General features: G+C 42.6%; 1 protein-coding gene and 1 long non-coding RNA gene across 2 annotated transcripts in view; one reads left to right on the top strand and one right to left on the bottom strand.

Annotated features, from left to right (window-relative positions):
* The first annotated feature begins 426 nt into the window (after nucleotides 1–426).
* Nucleotides 427–20207, top strand: part of LOC140398449 (uncharacterized) — a 30464-nt gene continuing 10683 nt past the window's right edge. The window contains exons 1-2 of the long non-coding RNA XR_011937491.1: nucleotides 427–481; nucleotides 1021–1117. This is a non-coding gene — a long non-coding RNA (uncharacterized lncRNA). The remainder of the gene's footprint in view (nucleotides 482–1020; nucleotides 1118–20207) is intronic.
* itga3b (integrin, alpha 3b) overlaps nucleotides 3775–20207 on the bottom strand; it is a 272129-nt gene continuing 255696 nt past the window's right edge. The window contains exons 24-26 of the mRNA XM_072487143.1: nucleotides 19650–19775; nucleotides 9963–10104; nucleotides 3775–3925 (exon numbers count right to left, since the gene is read on the bottom strand). Of these exons, the coding sequence (XP_072343244.1) occupies nucleotides 9994–10104; nucleotides 19650–19775 (237 nt within the window). The 3' untranslated portion in view covers nucleotides 3775–3925; nucleotides 9963–9993. The remainder of the gene's footprint in view (nucleotides 3926–9962; nucleotides 10105–19649; nucleotides 19776–20207) is intronic.

The following is a 20207-nucleotide window of genomic DNA, read 5'->3' as shown; positions in this document are numbered from 1 at the left end:
GCTGTGCTGCAGTCCTATCATTGGCTAATTTCTCTATCCCGCTGCTCATCAGCCAGTTCATGTTTGCTCACCTCAAGGCACACAGATTGTAATATTGACCATCTCTACCGTCATGTTGACCAGTAGGCTTGGATTTCAATTTATCAATTATAGTACAAGTTTGTTGTTGTCATAGGTTAAAGAGCGCTACAGCAATCTGACAAGCAGTGATTTTTGGGTTTCTGTTCCTTGCATATTGTGCATTTCAACTTTTCTATTACAGTAAAGGCTTGTTGTTGTCAGGAGTTAAAGAGCACAACAGAAGACTATCGAGCAGTTTCGGAGCCTTGCATTGTGTGAACTGAGGGTGGGCTGGGTCAAGAGGGCATTGACGTCATTGGGGGTTGGATTCAACATCATTGAGGGTGGAGCTCAGTATCACCAGGGGGCGAGCATGATGTGGGGCCCCGGCAAAGAGGGAGAGTGCGGGATACTCAAAAGTGTAAGTACGCCTAGTGGCTATTTTTAAAATAGTTTATGCACATGTCTGATATTATGTTGGTTTCATCTGTCCTCCTGGTTGTTTGAAGAAAAGAGGAAGTAGAAAAAAAATGCTTAAATATGTCATGGTACGGTGGCACAGTGGTTGGCACTGCTGCCTCACAGTTCCAGAGTCCCGGGTTCAATTCCAGCCTCGGGTGACTGTGTGGAGTTTGCACCTTCTCCCCGTGTCTGCGTGGGTTTCCTCCGGGTGCTCCGGTTTTCTCCCACACTCCAAAGATATGCCAGTTAGGTGGATTGGCCATGCTAAATTGCCCCTTAGTGTCCAAAAGGTTAGGTGGGGTTACTGGGTTGCGGGGAAAGAGTAGAGGCATGGGCTTAAGTAGAGTGCTCTTTCCAAGGGCCTGTGCAGACTCGATGGGCCGAATCGCCTCCTTCTGCACTGTAAATTCTTCTGCACTGTAAATTCGATGATTCTATGTAAAATCATTCTTTTGTTTCAAAATACTGAATATTTTGTGTTTTTTTTACTTTTCTTAGATAATAGCCATTAGAAGCTTTTACAGACCTTAAAATACCAAAATGATGAAATACTCCAGATATTCTGAATGGCACTCTGTGGTTTCAATTATTTTTGGTGCGTACTTATCCAGAATTCCAAATAATAATGTTCTTGACTAATATATAATGATTACACAATCCAGACAATAACATTGCTTTGTAGTAACAATTAGAATTACAACTAAAATGAAAACAGTGTAAACTTAAGAACATTCTCCATCCAGATTTCCAGCATTTGCAATTTTTTCTTTGTCAAAAAAATGATACAACACCGGAGATCATTCAACCTATCGCGCCTGTGCTGGCTCTCTGAAAGAGTTAGCTAATTAGTCCTACTGCCTTGCTTGTACCTGATTGCGCTACAGAATTTTCTGATTCAAGTATTTATCCAATTTCTTTTTGAAAGGTATTGAATCTGCTTCCACCACCCTTTCAGGCAGTGCATTCCAGATCATCATCACAGTATATTTTTCTTTCCGTCATGCCACCTCTAGTTCTTTTGCCAATTATCTTAAATTGGTGTATTTGGTTTATTGGCTCATCTGCCGTTGGAAACATCATTTACTCTATTAAAACCCTTCATCATTTTTATATCAAATCTCCACTTAACCTTCTTTGCTCTAAGGAAAATAATGCCAGCTTCTGTCTCTCCAGGTAACGGAATTCCTCATCCCTAGTACCATTCTGGTACATCTCCTCTGCCCCACCCCTAAGACCTTAACACCTTCCTAAAGTGTGGCAGCTGCACTGGCTACAGTGTTCTTTCTGATATTTTTGTGTAATAACTTTTTTTATTTACAACTGCATCAGGTTGCAGTTGTGCATCTAGATAGCTTTTGATTTGGTTGCAGATTACCTATAACATACATAAGTGAACTGAAGAAAAGCTAGGTATTTGTGATAGAATCAAAATGTTTGCATTTACTGAGATTTTAGCAATCCCAACAGGACCAGATCAGCAAATATGTCCTACATGCAGAATTTACAAATCATAAGTACTGTTGGTGAGAAAAAATTGTCCTGTAATTTAACAGAAATGATAACCTGTTTGAATTTAATTGATTGGTGGCTCTATTAAAATATTGGGAGCAATAGCACACAAGTTAAACATTCAGCTACGCATGTCAGCAACAGTAATTGTTTTAACAACTTGTCACTAGGGGCGAAATTCTCCTACCCGCCCCGCCACATTTCTGCGCTGACCGGCCGGCGGGAGTCTCCGTAACGCCGGCCGGTCAATGGGGTTTCCCATTGTGGGGCAGCCCCACGCCGTCGGGAAACCCCCGGGCGCCGGCAGAACGGAGACTCCCGCCGGCGGAGAATGACGCCCCAGATCTTTCACTTACATGAAATCCATGCTTCACTGTATATATAATTTATAAAATATAACACTTCCTCCTTACATATAGTCTGTCACCATATTTTATGTAAATGATAGTGATATAAACACACACATCATTATATTTATCAATGGACTCTGGCCATCTAATATGGGGGAAAATTGTACACCTCGTCCTCGAATTAGAAGCTTCCTCTCTCTCTGATAACAATTGAAGGTGAGGATTGCCATTGTGATTGTCCAAGTGAAAAAGAAAGGCTTTTGGTTCAATCACTGCATATACAAACTCTTTTTTGATCAGTTATATGTGTTTTAAAAAATCTGAACTGAAATGAGTGGGTATATGATTGAGACTTCCTTTATATCATGTTAGTTTGTTCTGACTGCTGTTTTGATAGGCAATGAATGACAGATCTACAATCTCAATCAGTACCTGAGCCTTAATACTCAATTGATGAAAACAAATATCAAATATTTCCCACTGAAATGAAAGTACATTGATAAGTGACATCATTATTATTGCAATATAAATTGTACTTTAAAGAAAACAGTACCATATTTCATTGGATATCAAAGAGATATCAAAAGTTTGATATTTCATTTATAGAAATACATGGGTAAAAAAATTTTTGTACTTCTCATTCTTCTTTAATAATTGTATATCGATGTCACCGAATTGGAACATATTTAAATATTGCAATCTGCAATGGCTATTCAGTAGGTAGGGCACAGAGGGAAAAATCATACGTCAGACTTTTGCACTTAAGTTATATGGAAACAGTTACATTACAGGTCAGGAAAAAGAATATGCAACAGCACAAATGTAAGATTACCAGATATCCAATTCATGTTGGCCAAGCCGGTCTTATAATTTTAGTCCATGTTCTTATATGCAGAATTGTGGCTTGTACAACTTGCAAGGGCTCTTCCACTGATTTTCAAGTACCTCCCACCCTCCAAATTATACTTCAAATGGATCTCTCTTCCCTTGAAACACAATAAATTAAACTTTAATCCATGTTGCTTTAGAATAGAAATTTGTACGGAACAACATATTTAACATGAAGCACTTTTATCCCCTCTCCTCCCCCATATTTCAGTGCATTGAACTCTTAACAATCTCAGCCCACTGGGAAAACAAAGTTCCTGCACCTATCAGTAGCTCAAAGATCAACTTCAAAAGGCATCAAAGACCCACTGTGCTTTATAAACTTTGTCTCATAAAAAAATTCCTGCATTTGACTGAAACATAAGTTATTATAAATAGAACTAAACTAATGTGAACAGAAATGTTGATACACTGGTCCAGTTCCCTGTAATATTAGCCAGAAAAATATTCGACTGCAGCAGTGTGGCCCATTTAAATTCAGGGAGAAGCAATTATTAGTAACTGTCTTTGTCTTTCCAGTTTGTTACCCATTGCTTCTTCTGGCTTTTCTTCTTTGTAAAGCCTTCTGTGATAAAGTAGCGCTCTTCTTTGCGGATTTTGACAGCATGATACTTTGGCATACTCCTGTAGTATCGTGTTCTCTTGAAGAAGCCACACTGCTCAAAGAAAGGTCATAGAAAAAATTATTTTATGCATTTAAGACTACAATTTGTTTGTGAAGAAGCAATTGACCAATACAACTACTATTTTGGGTGTGTGTGCCCACTTTGGATAACCAACATTTTCAGGACATCAGACAATAAGAGGACGAACCTTTTTAACATTTAGTTAGTTAAAAAAGTATAGCAGAGTCATGCAGACCAGATTTTGATTGCCAGTCTTTGCACACTAAGTTATTGGATTCAAGTGGAATGGCATGAGGAACTACTTGTGTTTGGACAGCACCTGAGATGCAGCAAAATGTGTCAAGGTACTTCGCGTGCAGACAGGTGGGTTGGGAGAGGGGGTTTGTGATGATTTGACGATCAGTCAAAAATTACAAGGTATAGAAGACAGATTTTTAGAAGGCTTTTGAAGGTGGAAATAGATCGAAGAAACTTAGGCGAGTTAGGAAGAGAATTCCAGAGAACATGGGCACTGAAGATTTAGCCAGAGATCAGTGAAGGGGTGGGGGTACATACAGTAATATGGATTCAGAGCAGTGTATGAGTGTGAGCTGGCATATAGGGATATTGAAGGCTCCAAATTGGGCAACGCCACATAGGAATTTATAAAGGAGGACAATTTTAAATTCAATGTTCTAGAAAATGGAGAGGCAATGGAAATGGAGAGGCTAGGCGATGATCAGAAAGTGGAACCAATGTGGAGCAGAATGCAGGTTCTAGATGAGTTGGACCTTTTTGTAGGGTGGTGCTTGAGAAACAAGTGAGGAGTCAATTGAGTAGTCAATGCAGTGGTTGTGTGGATGAAGCAGGGATGGAGGTTGGCAAGGTTATAAAGGTGGAATTCTGCAGTCTTCATGGTAGATAGGAAGTGGAGTTTTACGTTTAGCTTAGCAATGGTTATGAGATTGATTGTGATACTGGAGAAGTGAAGATAAATGTTATCATGGATGGGTTTAAGCTGATGCTTGTGGACAGAGCATAGAAAGGGAGAAGCATGCAATCTTGGTTTAAGGATAATATTCTGGGTGTCTTAGCCAGGCAGAGGATTGGAATGTTGGTACTTGGGAGGAAAGACAGTGGAGGAGGATCAAATAGTTAACTACATTAAATAATGTGAAGAGGTTGAGGAGGATAACAAGATTTAATGCATCATGGTCAGAGTCAAATTGATGACTTTCTTACCTTTTTTGAGTATCATCTAGGTTTTGTGGATGGGATGGAACATAGTCTAAAGGGATCTAAATAGCAAGTGGTGGGAGGGATGAGGATGTAAACGCAGATGGATGTGAATAAGGGACTGAAGAACCTCATTAAGAAAGCGCAGATAAGGAGTTGTATAGAAGGGACTTTTTCTAAGATAGATGATGACAGCAGGGAAAGACCAAGGCCCTGATACGTACTGGGACATGCTTTCAGAATGGGTAGGAGAGAAGTTAATAGTCAGGAGCCTGGAAATATGGACTTTCATGATGGCCCCGAACTTTTAACTACTGGCCATATTTAAATTTTTCTTCCTGGTTTGCTGCCTGACAACCTGCCAAGGCTTTGGCCTGGACAGGTAAGTTTGATGATGATATGGCTTGGAGAAATCGTGGAATGGATGTCGGTGACAACTAGGCTGGAGGAGTGCTTGATGGTCATTGGGGTGGGAGAGGTTGGTGGGTAGATCGTGGAAGTCGGGGGTTGGGGATGGTTTAAAGGGTGAGTTTGTTGGACCTGAATTAAATCTTTCTGCTTGCTCAGGCCCACGAGAAATGCTGCAAAAGCAGTGGTGAGGGAAAGACAATTATGATTGAAATTAGTTTAAAAAAAACTTCAGTTATCCAGTAAGTTCTGAATGGGTTAAACGCTTCTCAATCAGTCTGAATTACGCACACAAGCTGTCTAGTTGAAGCTGCCACTGTAAGAAGATACCCCAAGGAACTAGCCAGCTGTTAACTCTCAAGGTCTGCATAACAACGTGGGACAGTCTACCATTTGCTCAGGATGTTTGCCGATAATGACAGGGAGAGGTGATTGATAGCAACACACCAGATATCGGAGTACTGATATAAATAATTGCAAGACAATATATTTGTGCCTTTGTTCTGATTGGATAGTTTAATTAAGCATGCGGACCTTTGATGTGATTGGTTAATTATTCTGATACACTCTGCTTGGTGTAACCCTGATTGATAGTCATGATTGGACATAGATAACTAGTGACAAGTGATTGGTATATGGTATATGCTAATTTCCTGTATCTTAATGTGAAGTGTAACTGTACAGGGCAGGAAGCAGAGGTGTCTGGTATGTGAGCTGCATTCGTCACCAGTCAGTTACATCTGTAATAAACGCCTTGTTCACAACTCTAAGAGGCTTTGGCTGGTCTCTCATGAGCGTGGGTGGTACTGTTGAATAGCTGTACAATGTTCCCCACTACAAAGCGGCTTAGAGATCCAACCCTTCTTGCCTACCTACTCTCACTTGCCATAATTCCCGAAGTCAGGAAGATCCGTCATGAATTAAAAATAGAAACCTACGGTAGAATTTAATGTTCCGGACATGGATCCCATCCACCAGTTATGGAACCGGTGGAAAACCCACCTTGATTTTGTGCGGGAGCCCAGACACATCAAATGCCCTTGAGGCAGGGTCTGCATGGGAAAGTCAAGCCACTGGCATTAAATACCTGAGCTACCGCTAAATTCCAGGGGGTTAAGGGATAATCTATGTCAATTGGCTTAATAATCAGCTTAACTGACATCCTGCCACAAGCGAGCAAGTTTCCCACATTGGTCCATCCTTCCTGCCACTGACATTCAGCCTCTCCTGCGACAAACTGGGCCTGGCCGCTGTTTCCCAGCATCACGGGCTGGATTAAATTCCACCCCTTGTTAAAATTGAGGAATCAGCTTCCTTAAAAGATTTTGACCGATCTGCATCCTGAGAATGGATTGGTCGTTTGCCCCTTATCCTGTCTCTGTTAAAACTGGAAGTGGGTGGATTTAAGGTCGCTAGATACGGGTCTGGGATTTTTAATCTTTTAATTTCATACCTGACTGAAACCAATCTGTTTTTGGAGGTTAAAATTACCCCGCTTTCGTCAGATAAGAATGTCAGTGAGCAATGGTCATGAACAGTGAGTAAAGTCATCAGAAGCTGGGTCAGGAGGGTTCAAGGAAGTGATTCCCAAGACTCATGGAGTAGATAAGTCTGATAGGTCTAGGGAGAAATGGAGCAGAAACTGTGGAATATTGCATGGATAAGGCTGGGGATAAAGCTCTGGTGATGTGGAGGGAAGGCAAAACAGCTGACCACATAACATCCTATTTGAAGACAAGAAGCGAATGTCGTCATAACGACTGGATTCTCCAATCTGCGTTAACCCCGCCACTGCTGCCCGAGAGAACGGAGAATTTGGCGCTCAGCCAAAATTCCATTCACTGCAGTCGGACCGGAGAAGCCCGCCCGCGTGAACGGATGGAGTATACCGGCCAGTGAATCTAATCAATTTATCATCCATTTAAATGAATGTACAGAAAAGTGAACTTGTTTCACAACGTGTTCTCTTTCCTGCCTGATTTTTCCGTAATCGTTGCATCCAAATGGTTTAGGTCCACAAACAGAAAAATCAGCCCCAATAGGGAAAATGTGACCAATAGAAAACCTTTCACCAGTTGACATATGTACTGGAATGGATGTGACATTGGATTTAGTAAAGCTGTATTAGTCGTGTCAAATCATAGTAAGAATTACTATGTATAGTTATAAAGGAATAAATATTATGTAGTAATTTAAGCAGCATGTTGGTGTTCGAATGGTCCCATGTTAGTTGGCAGATTTCAAATTTACAAGTGCCCATTGTGTGCTGAGGGCCAGAACAGCTGACATTGGCCATTCACTCCTCCAGTTATGCAGAGAAAAGCAAAGGGAAAATCAAAGGTTAGTGGCTACTAACATCCACAATCAAAATCACTGCAATTAAAAGGAGAAATCAGACAGTATGCTTAGCCTATAAAATATGATATATCAGTAGGAGGATAAAAACAATTAGTAAATTAGAGAAGAAACCAGATAAACCAGGAAGCTGTTAGAAAAAAAAGAGCGTAGATTAACCCACTCCACGTAGAGAAAGGAAAGGAAAAATGAGAGTTGCATATGAAACAGAGTAAAGTAGTCCTTTCTCGTGCAGCATTTTTTGGGGCACAGAAAATAGCATTGTGACATTTAATAAGTAGTTGGTTACCATTGTGGTTATCAAATCTCAACGTCACAAAAATACAGACATATATAAACAGCGTTATGTCACAATCTTAAAAGTGAGCATCATGTAAGAGTTCTTTCTGTTTATTTCCTTTGTTCCCATTTATTTTATTATGTTATTTTGGTCCGTGGACCCGTAATCGGGATGTGCCTTTAAGCAGATAATTCACAGTTGAAGCAGTCTGCTTGCCATGGCACTGTGTCCCCAGGTTTTGGATTTGGAGAGGAGAAACCAGATTCCTCGGCACTGAGTGGGTCTTAGGAACCAGCTTTGGGGGGGGGACTCGATTTGATTTATTAACTGACAACCGGTGGGTTGGCCAGGGACAGTGTTCTGCCTGACACCGATCAGGCATTGGTTCCTGTGTGATGCTCTCTGAGAGAACCTAGAAGTGTTTCGACCTTGAAAGTGAAAGGTATACACTCTCTCTCTCTCCTGCTTGCTGAAGTGAAAGAACTGCTCTATTGTTCTGAAAGCCGCGAATGCCTGGCACACCTTTTTCTGTAATGATGCTGACTCTTCAGAGAAAGTAGACAACCTTGCCAGAGAAAACCATCTCAAGCCTAGAAGGAAGAAGTATCAAAACGAATGCTTGAACTTCAGAAAGACATTGACTGGAAGCCATCCCAGTGCATCAAAGGTCCTTATCATTTTATTTTTATTAATATTTTTGTTTCACTTTCCACCATCCTTTCCCCTTTGTGTTGTTTGTGTGTGTGTACATATACATACACACACACACACACACACGTTTGTCGGGGGGTGGGGTTGGCAAAGCGGTAGTAGTCAGTTACATTTTCTGTACATTTAATTATAAAACTGTACATAGTAAAAGGCTACTTATATTTAAAAGTTACAAACCTGGTGACTATATTTAATTGGGCTCGACCAAGGACCTCGGGTATTTTAAATAAAATCTAATTTCACCTGTGTTGTGACTCTAGGTCAAGTGGGGATGGAATTGACTACGCACTAGCTCAGGGTGTTGTGACAATCACCATGATAATTCATATTAATTGTTACAGAATTTCCATGAACATTAGCCCTTTTCACATTAAGAATATCAATTAATCAGTAAATTAGTATTGGTGATATTACAGACAAATGTTTCTCTCGCTGATGTTGAGCTAGCTAATCACAGTCCCAGTGTCAGCAAGGACACTACAATTGGGTCTCAGAGCTTCCACGCCCAGTTACTATCTGATAACCGTTCTTGAAAAAGTCTAAGTATGTGGATTAGGTGAGGTCAGAATCAGTCTCACTGATGCCCATTTCTGTTCAATAGTCTGCTGACATTTAAGGATGAACTTGTTTCCGTTATCCTGTCTGAAATCGGGAAAGGTAGCAGCGGCAAAAGGAGCAAAATTGGACAGTGAAGGCTACCACAGGAAGTGTTTTGTGTCGTGAAGATCCAGCCATTGTGATGTATGGAACTCCCTTGATGGTCTGTTCCCTGTCTGTCAATTTTGAAGTTCAACTTTTGGGCAAATCACATAAGGGTAATGAGGGCAATTGATTCCTCAAGATAAACCTGTTCTTTCAGGGGTGGGGCTGGAGGTAGGAAACCCTACAACATTGTTTTACAGTGGGGAAAAAGGTAAAGTCTAAGTTAAATCATAATTGCAACAACTTGAGGTTTGAGAAGAAGAACTTACACTCATGGTTATTCTCAGAGTAGACTAAGAAATGGAAACAGGCATCTAGCTTATTTAATGTTTTACAAGAGTAAATCCCCAAACACCTCCCTACCACACACTATTCAGTCACTGCACCCTGTATTACCAAAAAGTGCAGGAAGCGAGGTTGGCCAGCACTAGTCACCATCAGTAAGCCGCTTAGTTTCTGAAGGCTGAATCTTGATTTCAGCCTTTTGCTCTTTAGCTTCATACATGGCTCGTGTGCTCGCTCTCTTGAAGAAACCACACTATGAAGAAGGAAGTTAATCAATTAAAGCTATCAACAAATCAAAGATTATTTTACAAAAAAAAATATTAAAGAACCAATACTCTTTGTTCACAAGGTAACTGTGGATGAAGAAAGTCATTGGGACATCTTAATGGGTTCAGACAGTAAGATCCTAATATTCCATTGCACCATCCAATTATCCAAATATAGAGTATTTTCTTCCACAAATTTGTCCGGAAGTCTGTTTCACATACTGGTTTCTCTTTATGTGGACCAGAATTTCATAATACCCACCCTCAATGTATTACTAGTTTGAACCTATGTTCTTCTGTAGATCTCCCACAACTTAATTTGAAGTCACTTTCCAGGTTTAGTTTCTCCATCCAGTCAATAATTTTATATAACCGTTAAGTTAACCTTTCAACGTTTCCTCTCTGGTAGGAAAAAAACAATACCTCACCAACTTCTTCATAATTTAAACTCAAAACTAGAGATCTTCTTTTACATTGTCTCTAGTGCCTGAATGATTATCTTGTTTCTTGTGACCAAAACAAGGTGCATTATTCAAGCTGTAACACTATCAAACGTTCGATCACTATCTCATCTGACTTATGTTTTATTGTTTTGTCTGTGTTGTTCAATATCCAATAGTGGATTGCTGTTCAGTATAGGCTGGACATGCGGAACAGACCCGATGGGTTGAGTGGCTTTATTCTGCCCCAAGTCTTATGGTTATAAATGTTGAACCTCGTATAACTCTCAAGTCTTCGCATGTCCCCCATGACCATTTCCATCCCATTCATATTTGTCTTCCATATTCCTTCCTACATGCTGCAGTAACCTTTCGCATTTTGTTGCTATTCCACACTCCGATAGAAGCAGATGCACTATTGTCCAGGATCTTCGCCACCGGCCAGTATCAAGTGAATTAAAATATGCCACTTTCAGTACTCACTTAATGGGTCAAACCTTACCAAAAAAAAGCCAGAAGCTACATCAGAATTAACATAGAACATAGAAAATACAGCACAGAACAGGCCCTTCGGCCCACGATGTTGTGCCGAACCTTTGTCCTAGATTAATCATAGATTATCATTGAATTTACAGTGCAGAAGGAGGCCATTCGGCCCCCTGAGTCTGCACCGGCTCTTGGAAAGAGCACCCCACCCAAACTCAACACCTCCACCCAACACCAAGGACAATTTTGGACACTAAGGGCAATTTATCATGGCCAATCCACCTACCCTGCACATCTTTGGACTGTGGGAGGAAACCGGAGCACCCGGAGGAAACCCACGCAGACACGGGGAGGACGTGCAGACTCCGCACAGACAGTGACCCAAGCCGGAATCGAACCTGGGACCCTGGAGCTGTGAAGCAATTGTGCTATCCACAATGCTACCGTGCTGCCCTTAAGAACTAATAAATCTACACTATATCATTTTACCGTAATCCATGTACCTATCCAATAGCTGCTTGAAGGTCCCTAATGTTTCCGACTCAACTACTTCCACAGGCAGTGCATTCCATGCCCCCACTACTCTCTGGGTAAAGAACCTACCTCTGATATCCCTCCTATATCTTCCACCTTTCACCTTAAATTTATGTCCCCTTGTAATGGTTTGTTCCACCCGGGGAAAAAGTCTCTGACTGTCTACTCTATCTATTCCCCTGATCATCTTATAAACCTCGATCAAGTCGCCCCTCATCCTTCTCTATTCTAATGAGAAAAGGCCTAGCACCCTCAACCCTTCCTCGTAAGACCTACTCTCCATTCCAGGTAACATCCTGGTAAATCTTCTTTGCACCTTTTCCAAAGCTTCCACATCCTTCCTAAAATGAGGTGACCAGAACTGTACACAGTACTCCAAATGTGGCCTTACCAAAGTTTTGTACAGCTGCATCATCACCTCACGGCTCTGAAATTCAATCCCTCTGTTAATGAACGCGAGCACACGATAGGCCTTCTTCACAGCTCTATCCACTTGAGTGGCAACTTTCAGAGATGTATGAACATAGACCCCAAGATCTCTCTGCTCCTCCACATTGCCAAGAACTCTACCGTTAACCCTGTATTCCGCATTCATATTTGTCCTTCCAAAATGGACAACCTCACACTTTTCAGGGTTAAACTCCATCTGCCACTTCTCAGCCCAGCTCTGCATCCTATCTATGTCTCTTTGCAGCCGACAACAGCCCTCCTTACTATCCACAACTCCACCAATCTTCGTATCGTCTGCAAATTTACTGACCCACCCTTCAACTCCCTCATCCAAGTCATTAATGAAAATCACAAACAGCAGAGGACCCAGAACTGATCCCTGCGGTACACCACTGGTAACGGGGATCCAGGCTGAATATTTGCCATCCACCACCACTCTCTGACTTCTATCGGTTAGCCAGTTCGTTATCCAACTGGCCAAATTTCCCACTATCCCATGCCTCCTTACTTTCTGCAGGAGCCTACCACGGGGAACCTTATCAAATGCCTTACTAAAATCCATGCACACTACATCCACTGCTTTACCTTCATCCACATGCTTGGTCACCTCCTCAAAGAATTCAATAAGATTTGTAAGGCAAGACCTACCCCTCACAAATCCGTGCTGACTATCCCTAATCAAGCAGTGTCATAGAACATAGAACATAGAACAATACAGCGCAGTACAGGCCCTTCGGCCCACGATGTTGCACCGAAACAAAAGCCATCTAACCTACACTATGCCATTATCATCCATATGTTTATCTAATAAACTTTTAAATGCCCTCAATGTTGGCGAGTTCACTACTGTAGCAGGTAGGGCATTCCACGGCCTCACTACTCTTTGCATAAAGAACCTACCTCTGACCTCTGTCCTATATCTATTACCCCTCAGTTTAAAGTTATGTCCCCTCGTGCCAGCCATATCCATCCGCGGGAGAAGGCTCTCACTGTCCACCCTATCCAACCCCCTGATCATTTTGTATGCCTCTATTAAGTCTCCTCTTAACCTTCTTCTCTCCAACGAAAACAACCTCAAGTCCATCAGCCTTTCCTCATAAGATTTTCCCTCCATACCAGGCAACATCCTGGTAAATCTCCTCTGCACCCGCTCCAAAGCCTCTACGTCCTTCCTATAATGCGGTGACCAGAACTGTACGCAATACTCCTAATGCGGCCGTACCAGAGTTCTGTACAGCTGCAACATGACCTCCCGACTCCGGAACTCAATCCCTCTACCAATAAAGGCCAACACTCCATAGGCCTTCTTCACAACCTTATCAACCTGGGTGGCAACTTTCAGGGATCTATGTACATGGACACCTAGATCCCTCTGCTCATCCACACTTTCAAGAACTTTACCATTAGCCAAATATTCCGCATTCCTGTTATTCCTTCCAAAGTGAATCACCTCACACTTCTCTACATTAAACTCCATTTGCCACCTCTCAGCCAAGCTCTGCAGCTTATCTATATCCCTCTGTAACCTGCTACATCCTTCCACACTATCGACAACACCACCGACTTTAGTATCGTCTGAAAATTTACTCACCCACCCTTCTGCGCCTTCCTCTAGGTCATTGATAAAAATGACAAACAGCAACGGCCCCAGAACAGATCCTTGTGGTACTCCACTTGTGACTGTACTCCATTCTGAACATTTCCCATCAACCACCACCCTCTGTCTTCTTTCAGCTAGCCAATTTCTGATCCACATCTCTAAATCACCCTCAATCCCCAGCCTCCGTATTTTTTGCAATAGCCTACCGTGGGGAACCTTATCAAATGCTTTGCTGAAATCCATATACACCACATCAACTGCTCTACCCTCGTCTACCTGTTCAGTCACCTTCTCAAAGAACTCAATAAAGTTTGTGAGGCATGACCTACCCTTCACAAAGCCATGCTGACTATCCCTGATCATATTATTCCTATCTAGATGATTATAAATCTTGTCTCTTATAATCCCCTCCAAGACTTTACCCACTACAGACGTGAGGCTCACCGGTCTATAGTTGCCGGGGTTGTCTCTGCTCCCCTTTTTGAACAAAGGGACCACATTTGCTGTCCTCCAGTCCTCTGGCACTATTCCTGTAGCCAATGATGACATAAAAATCAAAGCCAAAGGTCCAGCAATCTCTTCCCTGGCCTCCCAGAGAATCCTAGGATAAATCCCATCAGGTCCCGGGGACTTATCTATTTTCAGCCTGTCCAGAATTGCCAACACCTCTTCCCTACGTACCTCAATGCCATCTATTCTATTAGCCTGGGGCTCAGCATTCTCCTCCACAACATTATCTTTTTCCTGAGTGAATACTGATGAAAAATATTCATTTAGTATCTCGCCTATCTCTTCAGACTCCACACACAATTTCCCATCCCTGTCCTTGACTGGTCCTACTCTTTCCCTAGTCATTCGCTTATTCCTGACATACCTATAGAAAGCTTTTGGGTTTTCCTTGATCCTTCCTGCCAAATACTTCTCATGTCCCCTCCTTGCTCGTCTTAGCTCTCTCTTTAGATCCTTCCTCGCTACCTTGTAACTATCCATCGCCCCAACCGAAACTTCACACTTCATCTTCACATAGGCCTCCTTCTTCCTCTTAACAAGAGATTCCACTTCCTTGGTAAACCACGGTTCCCTCGCTCGACGCCTTCCTCCCTGTCTGACCGGTACATACTTATCAAGAACACGCAGTAGCTGATCCTTGAACAAGCCCCACTTATCCAGTGTGCCCAACACTTGCAGCCTACTTCTCCACCTTATCCCCCCCAAGTCACGTCTAATGGCATCATAATTGCCCTTCCCCCAGCTATAACTCTTGCCCTGCGGTGTATACTTATCCCTTTCCATCATTAACGTAAATGTCACCGAATTGTGGTCACTGTCCCCAAAGTGCTCTCCTACCTCCAAATCCAACACCTGGCCTGGTTCATTACCCAAAACCAAATCCAACGTGGCCTCGCCTCTTGTTGGCCTGTCAACATATTGTTTCAGGAAGCCCTCCTGCACACACTGTACAAAAAACGACCCATCTATTGTACTCGAACTATATCTTTTCCAGTCAATATTTGGAAAGTTAAAGTCTCCCATAATAACTACCCTGTTACTTTCGCTCATATCCAGAATCATCTTCGCCATCCTTTCCTCTACATCCCTAGAACTATTAGGAGGCCTATAAAAAACTCCCAACAGGGTGACCTCTCCTTTCCTGTTTCTAACTTCAGCCCATACTACCTCGGAAGAAGAGTCCCCATCTAGCATCCTCTCCGCCACCGTAATACTGCTCTTGACTAGCAGCGCCACACCTCCCCCTCTTTTGCCTCCTTCTCTGAGCTTACTAAAACACCTAAACCCCGGAACCTGCAACATCCATTCCTGTCCCTGCTCTATCCATGTCTCTGAAATGGCCACAACATCGAAGTCCCAGGTACCAACCCATGCTGCCAGTTCCCCTACCTTGTTTCGTATACTCCTGGCATTGAAGTAGACACACTTCAAACCACCTACCTGAACACTGGCCCCCTCCTGCAACGTTAAATCTGTGCTCCTGACCTCTATACTCTCATTCTCACTTACCCTAAAACTACAATCCAGGTTCCCATGCCCCTGCTGCATTAGTTTAAACCCCCCCAAAGAGCACTAACAAATCTCCCCCCCAGGATATTTGTGCCCCTCAGGTTCAGATGTAGACCATCCTGTCTGTAGAGGTCCCACCTTCCCCAGAAAGAGCCCCAGTTATCCAAAAATCTGAATCCCTCCCGCCTGCACCATCCCTGTAGCCACGTGTTTAAATGCTCTCTCTCCCTATTTCTCATCTCACTATCACGTGGCACGGGCAACAACCCAGAGATAACAACTCTGTTTGTTCTAGTTCTGAGCTTCCATCCTAGCTCCCTGAAAGCCTGCCTGACATCCTTGTCCCCTTTCCTACCTATGTCGTTAGTGCCAATGTGGACCACGACTTGGGGCTGCTCCCCCTCCCACCTAAGGACCCGGAAAACACGATCCGAGACATCACGTACCCTTGCACCTGGGAGGCAACATACCAAACGTGAGTCTCTCACGCTCCCATAAAATCTCCTATCTGTGCCCCTGACTATAGAGTCCCCAATTACTAATGCTCTGCTCCTCTCCCCCCTTCCCTTCTGAGCAACAGGGACAGACTCCGTGCCAGAGGCCCGTACCCCATGGCTTACCCCTGGTAAGTCGTCCCCCCCACAAGTATCCAAAGCGGTATACTTGTTTCTCAGGGGAACGACCGCAGGGGATCCCTGCACTGACTGCTTTTTCCCAGTCCCTCTTACAGTTACCCACCTATCTCCAATCTTTGGTGTAACTAATTCCCTGGAAGTGTCTTTCCAGATGCTCAGAAATCCTATCCTTCAGTACCCTTTCCATTACTTTGCCTACCACCGAAGTAAGACTAACTGGCCTGTAATTCCCAGGGTTATCCCTAGTCCCTTTTTTGAACAGGGGCACGACATTCGCCACTCTCCAATCCCCTGGTACCACCCCTGTTGACAGTGAGGACGAAAAGATAATTGCCAACGGCTCTGCAATTTCATCTCTTGCTTCCCATAGAATCCTTGGATATATCCCGTCAGGCCCGGGGGACTTGTCTATCCTCAAGTTTTTCAAAATGCCCAACACATCTTCCTTCCTACCAAGTATTTCCTCGAGCTTACCAGTCTGTTTCACACTGTCCTCTCCAACAATATCACCCCTCTCATTTGTAAATACAGAAGAAAAGTACTCGTTCAAGACCTCTCCTATCTCTTCAGACTCAATACACAATCTCCCGCTACTGTCCTTGATCGGACCTACCCTCGCTCTAGTCATTCTCATATTTCTCACATATGTGTAAAAGGCCTTGGGGTTTTCCTTGATCCTACCCGCCAAAGATTGTTCATGCCCTCTCTTAGCTCTCCTAATCCCTTTCTTCAGTTCCCTCCTGGCTATCTTGTATCCCTCCAATGCCCTGTCTGAACTTTGTTTCCTCAGCCTTACATAAGTCTCCTTTTTCCTCTTAACAAGACATTCAACCTCTCTTGTCAACCATGGTTCCCTCACTCGACCATCTCTTCCCTGCCTGACAGGGACATACATATCAAGGACACGTAGTACCTATTCCTTGAACAAGTTCCACATTTCACTTGTGTCCTTCCCTGACAGCCTATGTTCCCAACTTATGCACTTCAATTCTTGTCTGACAACATCGTATTTACCCTTCCCCCAATTGTAAACCTTGCCCTGTTGCACGCACCTATCCCTCTCCATTACTAAAGTGAAAGTCACAGAATTGTGATCACTATCTCCAAAATGCTCCCCCACTAACAAATCTATCACTTGCCCTGGTTCATTACCAAGTACTAAATCCAATATTGCCCCTCCTCTGGTCGGACAATCTACATACTGTGTTAGAAAAGCTTCCTGGACACACTGCACAAACACCACCCCATCCAAACTATTTGATCTAAAGAGTTTCCACTCAATATTTGGGAAGTTAAAGTCACCCATGACTACTACCCTGTGACTTCTGCACCTTTCCAAAATCTGTTTCCCAATCTGTTCCTCCACATCTCTGCTACTATTGGGGGGCCTATAGAAAACTCCTAACAAGGTGACTGCTCCTTTCCTACTTCTGACTTCAACCCATACTACCTCATTAGGGTGATACTCCTCGAACTGCCTTTCTGCAGCTGTTATACTATCTCTAATTAACAATGCCACCCCCCCACCTCTTTTACCACCCTCCCTAATCTTATTGAAACTGCTATAACCAGGGACCTCCAACAACCATTTCTGCCCCACTTCTATCCAAGTTTCCGTGATGGCCACCACATCGTAGTCCCAAGTACCGATCCATGCCTTAAGTTCACCCACCTTATTCCTGATGCTTCTTGCGTTGAAGTATACACACTTCAACCCATCTCCGTGCCTGCAAGTACTCTCCTTTGTCAGTGTTTCCTTCCCCACTGCCTCATTACACGCTTTGGCGTGCTGAATATCGGCTACCTTAGTTGCTGGACTACAAATCCGGTTCCCATTCCCCTGCCAAATTAGTTTAAACCCTCCCAAAGAGTACTAGAAAACCTCCCTCCCAGGATATTGGTGCCCCTCTGGTTCAGATGCAACCCGTCCTGCTTGTACAGGTCCCACCTTCCCCAGAATGCGCTCCAATTATCCAAATACCTGGAGCCCTCCCTCCTACACCATTCCTGCAGCCACGTGTTCAACTGCACTCTCTCCCTATTCCTAGCCTCGCTATCACGTGGCACCAGCAACAAACCAGAGATGACAACTCTGTCTGTCCTGGCTTTTAACTTCCAGCCTAACTCCCTAAACTTGTTTATTACCTCCACACCCCTTTTCCTACCTATGTCGTTGGTACCAATGTGCACCACGACTTCTGGCTGCTCGCCCTCCTCCTTAAGGAGGGCGCCAGAATTGGGTTACCAATAACTGGAAGATGAAAGGATATCAGACAGCAACACTTTATAGATGACCATTTGAAACAGTAGAATTTTTTGAAAACTTCTCTACTACAGATGTATGCTTTTCCAAGTGTCACTATTATGAAAACATACAATACAAAAATACAAATCCTACTTATAAACACAAATCACCACAAACGTAACAGTGAGCAAAATTTCCAACGATATTGCAGAGAGGAAGTTAAACAAATTTCTTAAATTGCATCAAACTTTGATCTTAATTCCACACGATAAATTAAAAATATAATTTGCTCATTCTCATTGAAACACATATATGATCAAAATATGGCCGTGGATTGAACACAAGTGACTAGCAGTGGAAATAATGGCCTCACAATAGCTGGGTGCATTCCCTTCATCTTGCAGTCCATTCATGTATTAGCAGATTAAATTAATTGGAGTGACTATTTATGCAGCATGCGCAAAGTAATCATTTGGCAACCAGAAACTTCATATAAGCTTCCATCTACTGGAAAAAATATATATTTTTGTTTTCCAAATAATAAGTAAGGTAATAAGAGTTTACCTGGAAAGCAAGATATGGTAGCTTGTGAACTTTCGTTCAATGTCAAATAGATTTGGAAATATTGACAGTGGCCAGTTCTGAAAATAACCCTGTTGCACATGATGATTAACACGGCATACAAAATTATAAGATAATTCCAACTTCCAGCGGTCGTGTAAATGGCCGATATTCATGTTATACGCCTGTCCAAATTTCTCCTTTCATTGACTTTTATACAATCACCAAAATTATTAATATTTCAAGTATCAGAAACTGTAATTTACAGGGTTCAAATTAACATTGCAGACAGAGACCAGAAGCAGATCTGTGGTCATGGGAGGATGACCACAGATTAGTCTAGTCCAACTACAGAATTAGGTCCCTTGACTGTCATTGTGTAGATAGTTGCCTCCAAGGATCACTCGAATGCAAGATTGCAGGAATGCCAATTATCTTCACCATGTGCCTGTGGCTTTTAATAGCTTCCAGCTTCAAGTGGCTTCAGTAGCCTAAATATGAGCATTCAGTTTACAGAATGTTTGGTCCATAAAGTGACCTATAAAAATGAAATGCAACTTACCTTCCATAGTAAAAGTATTATCAGACTCAATAGTATGACCCCTGCCAGCACTGCTACTATAATGATCCATTCTGATATCTCATAAGGCGGTTCATCGTCAACTTGGGATTCAATGTTGAGAAATATCTGGATTAAATAAAAACAAAAGTCAAACTCAAGACATGAGAAAGTTTTAATAAAGGATTCACGCCCACCCAGTTTTTTGTGTCAAAGTTTAATAAAACTACTCTTTTACTCTTGTTGAAAATTTCTGTCCCTTAAACATTCTCCTACTTGTAAAAGTAATTTCTGCATTATTCACCAGTAATGACTTCTAGTGCCCAGAATACAAAGCTTATTTAAAGTAAAACCTCAGTACATCTCAATGTTGAGGACTGGTACAAATATATTTTCAGCAATAAAACGTATTGGATCTTTTTAAAGAATGGGGGTGTGAATTCCATGCACCCTTATTTTGGGTGTGGGCACAGATATGTGTAGCATGTCCACATCCATTAGAAACAAGGTGGGTATGGGTCTACTCCCTCCTTAGAGGTTCCCTTCTTTGTCTCATCCTCT

Source organism: Scyliorhinus torazame, chromosome 21 (assembly GCF_047496885.1).
Source record: "Scyliorhinus torazame isolate Kashiwa2021f chromosome 21, sScyTor2.1, whole genome shotgun sequence".
NCBI lineage: Eukaryota > Metazoa > Chordata > Chondrichthyes > Carcharhiniformes > Scyliorhinidae > Scyliorhinus > Scyliorhinus torazame.
The sequence above is the reverse complement of the archived record's forward strand: the minus strand, read 5'-3'. Positions and strand labels throughout refer to the sequence as shown.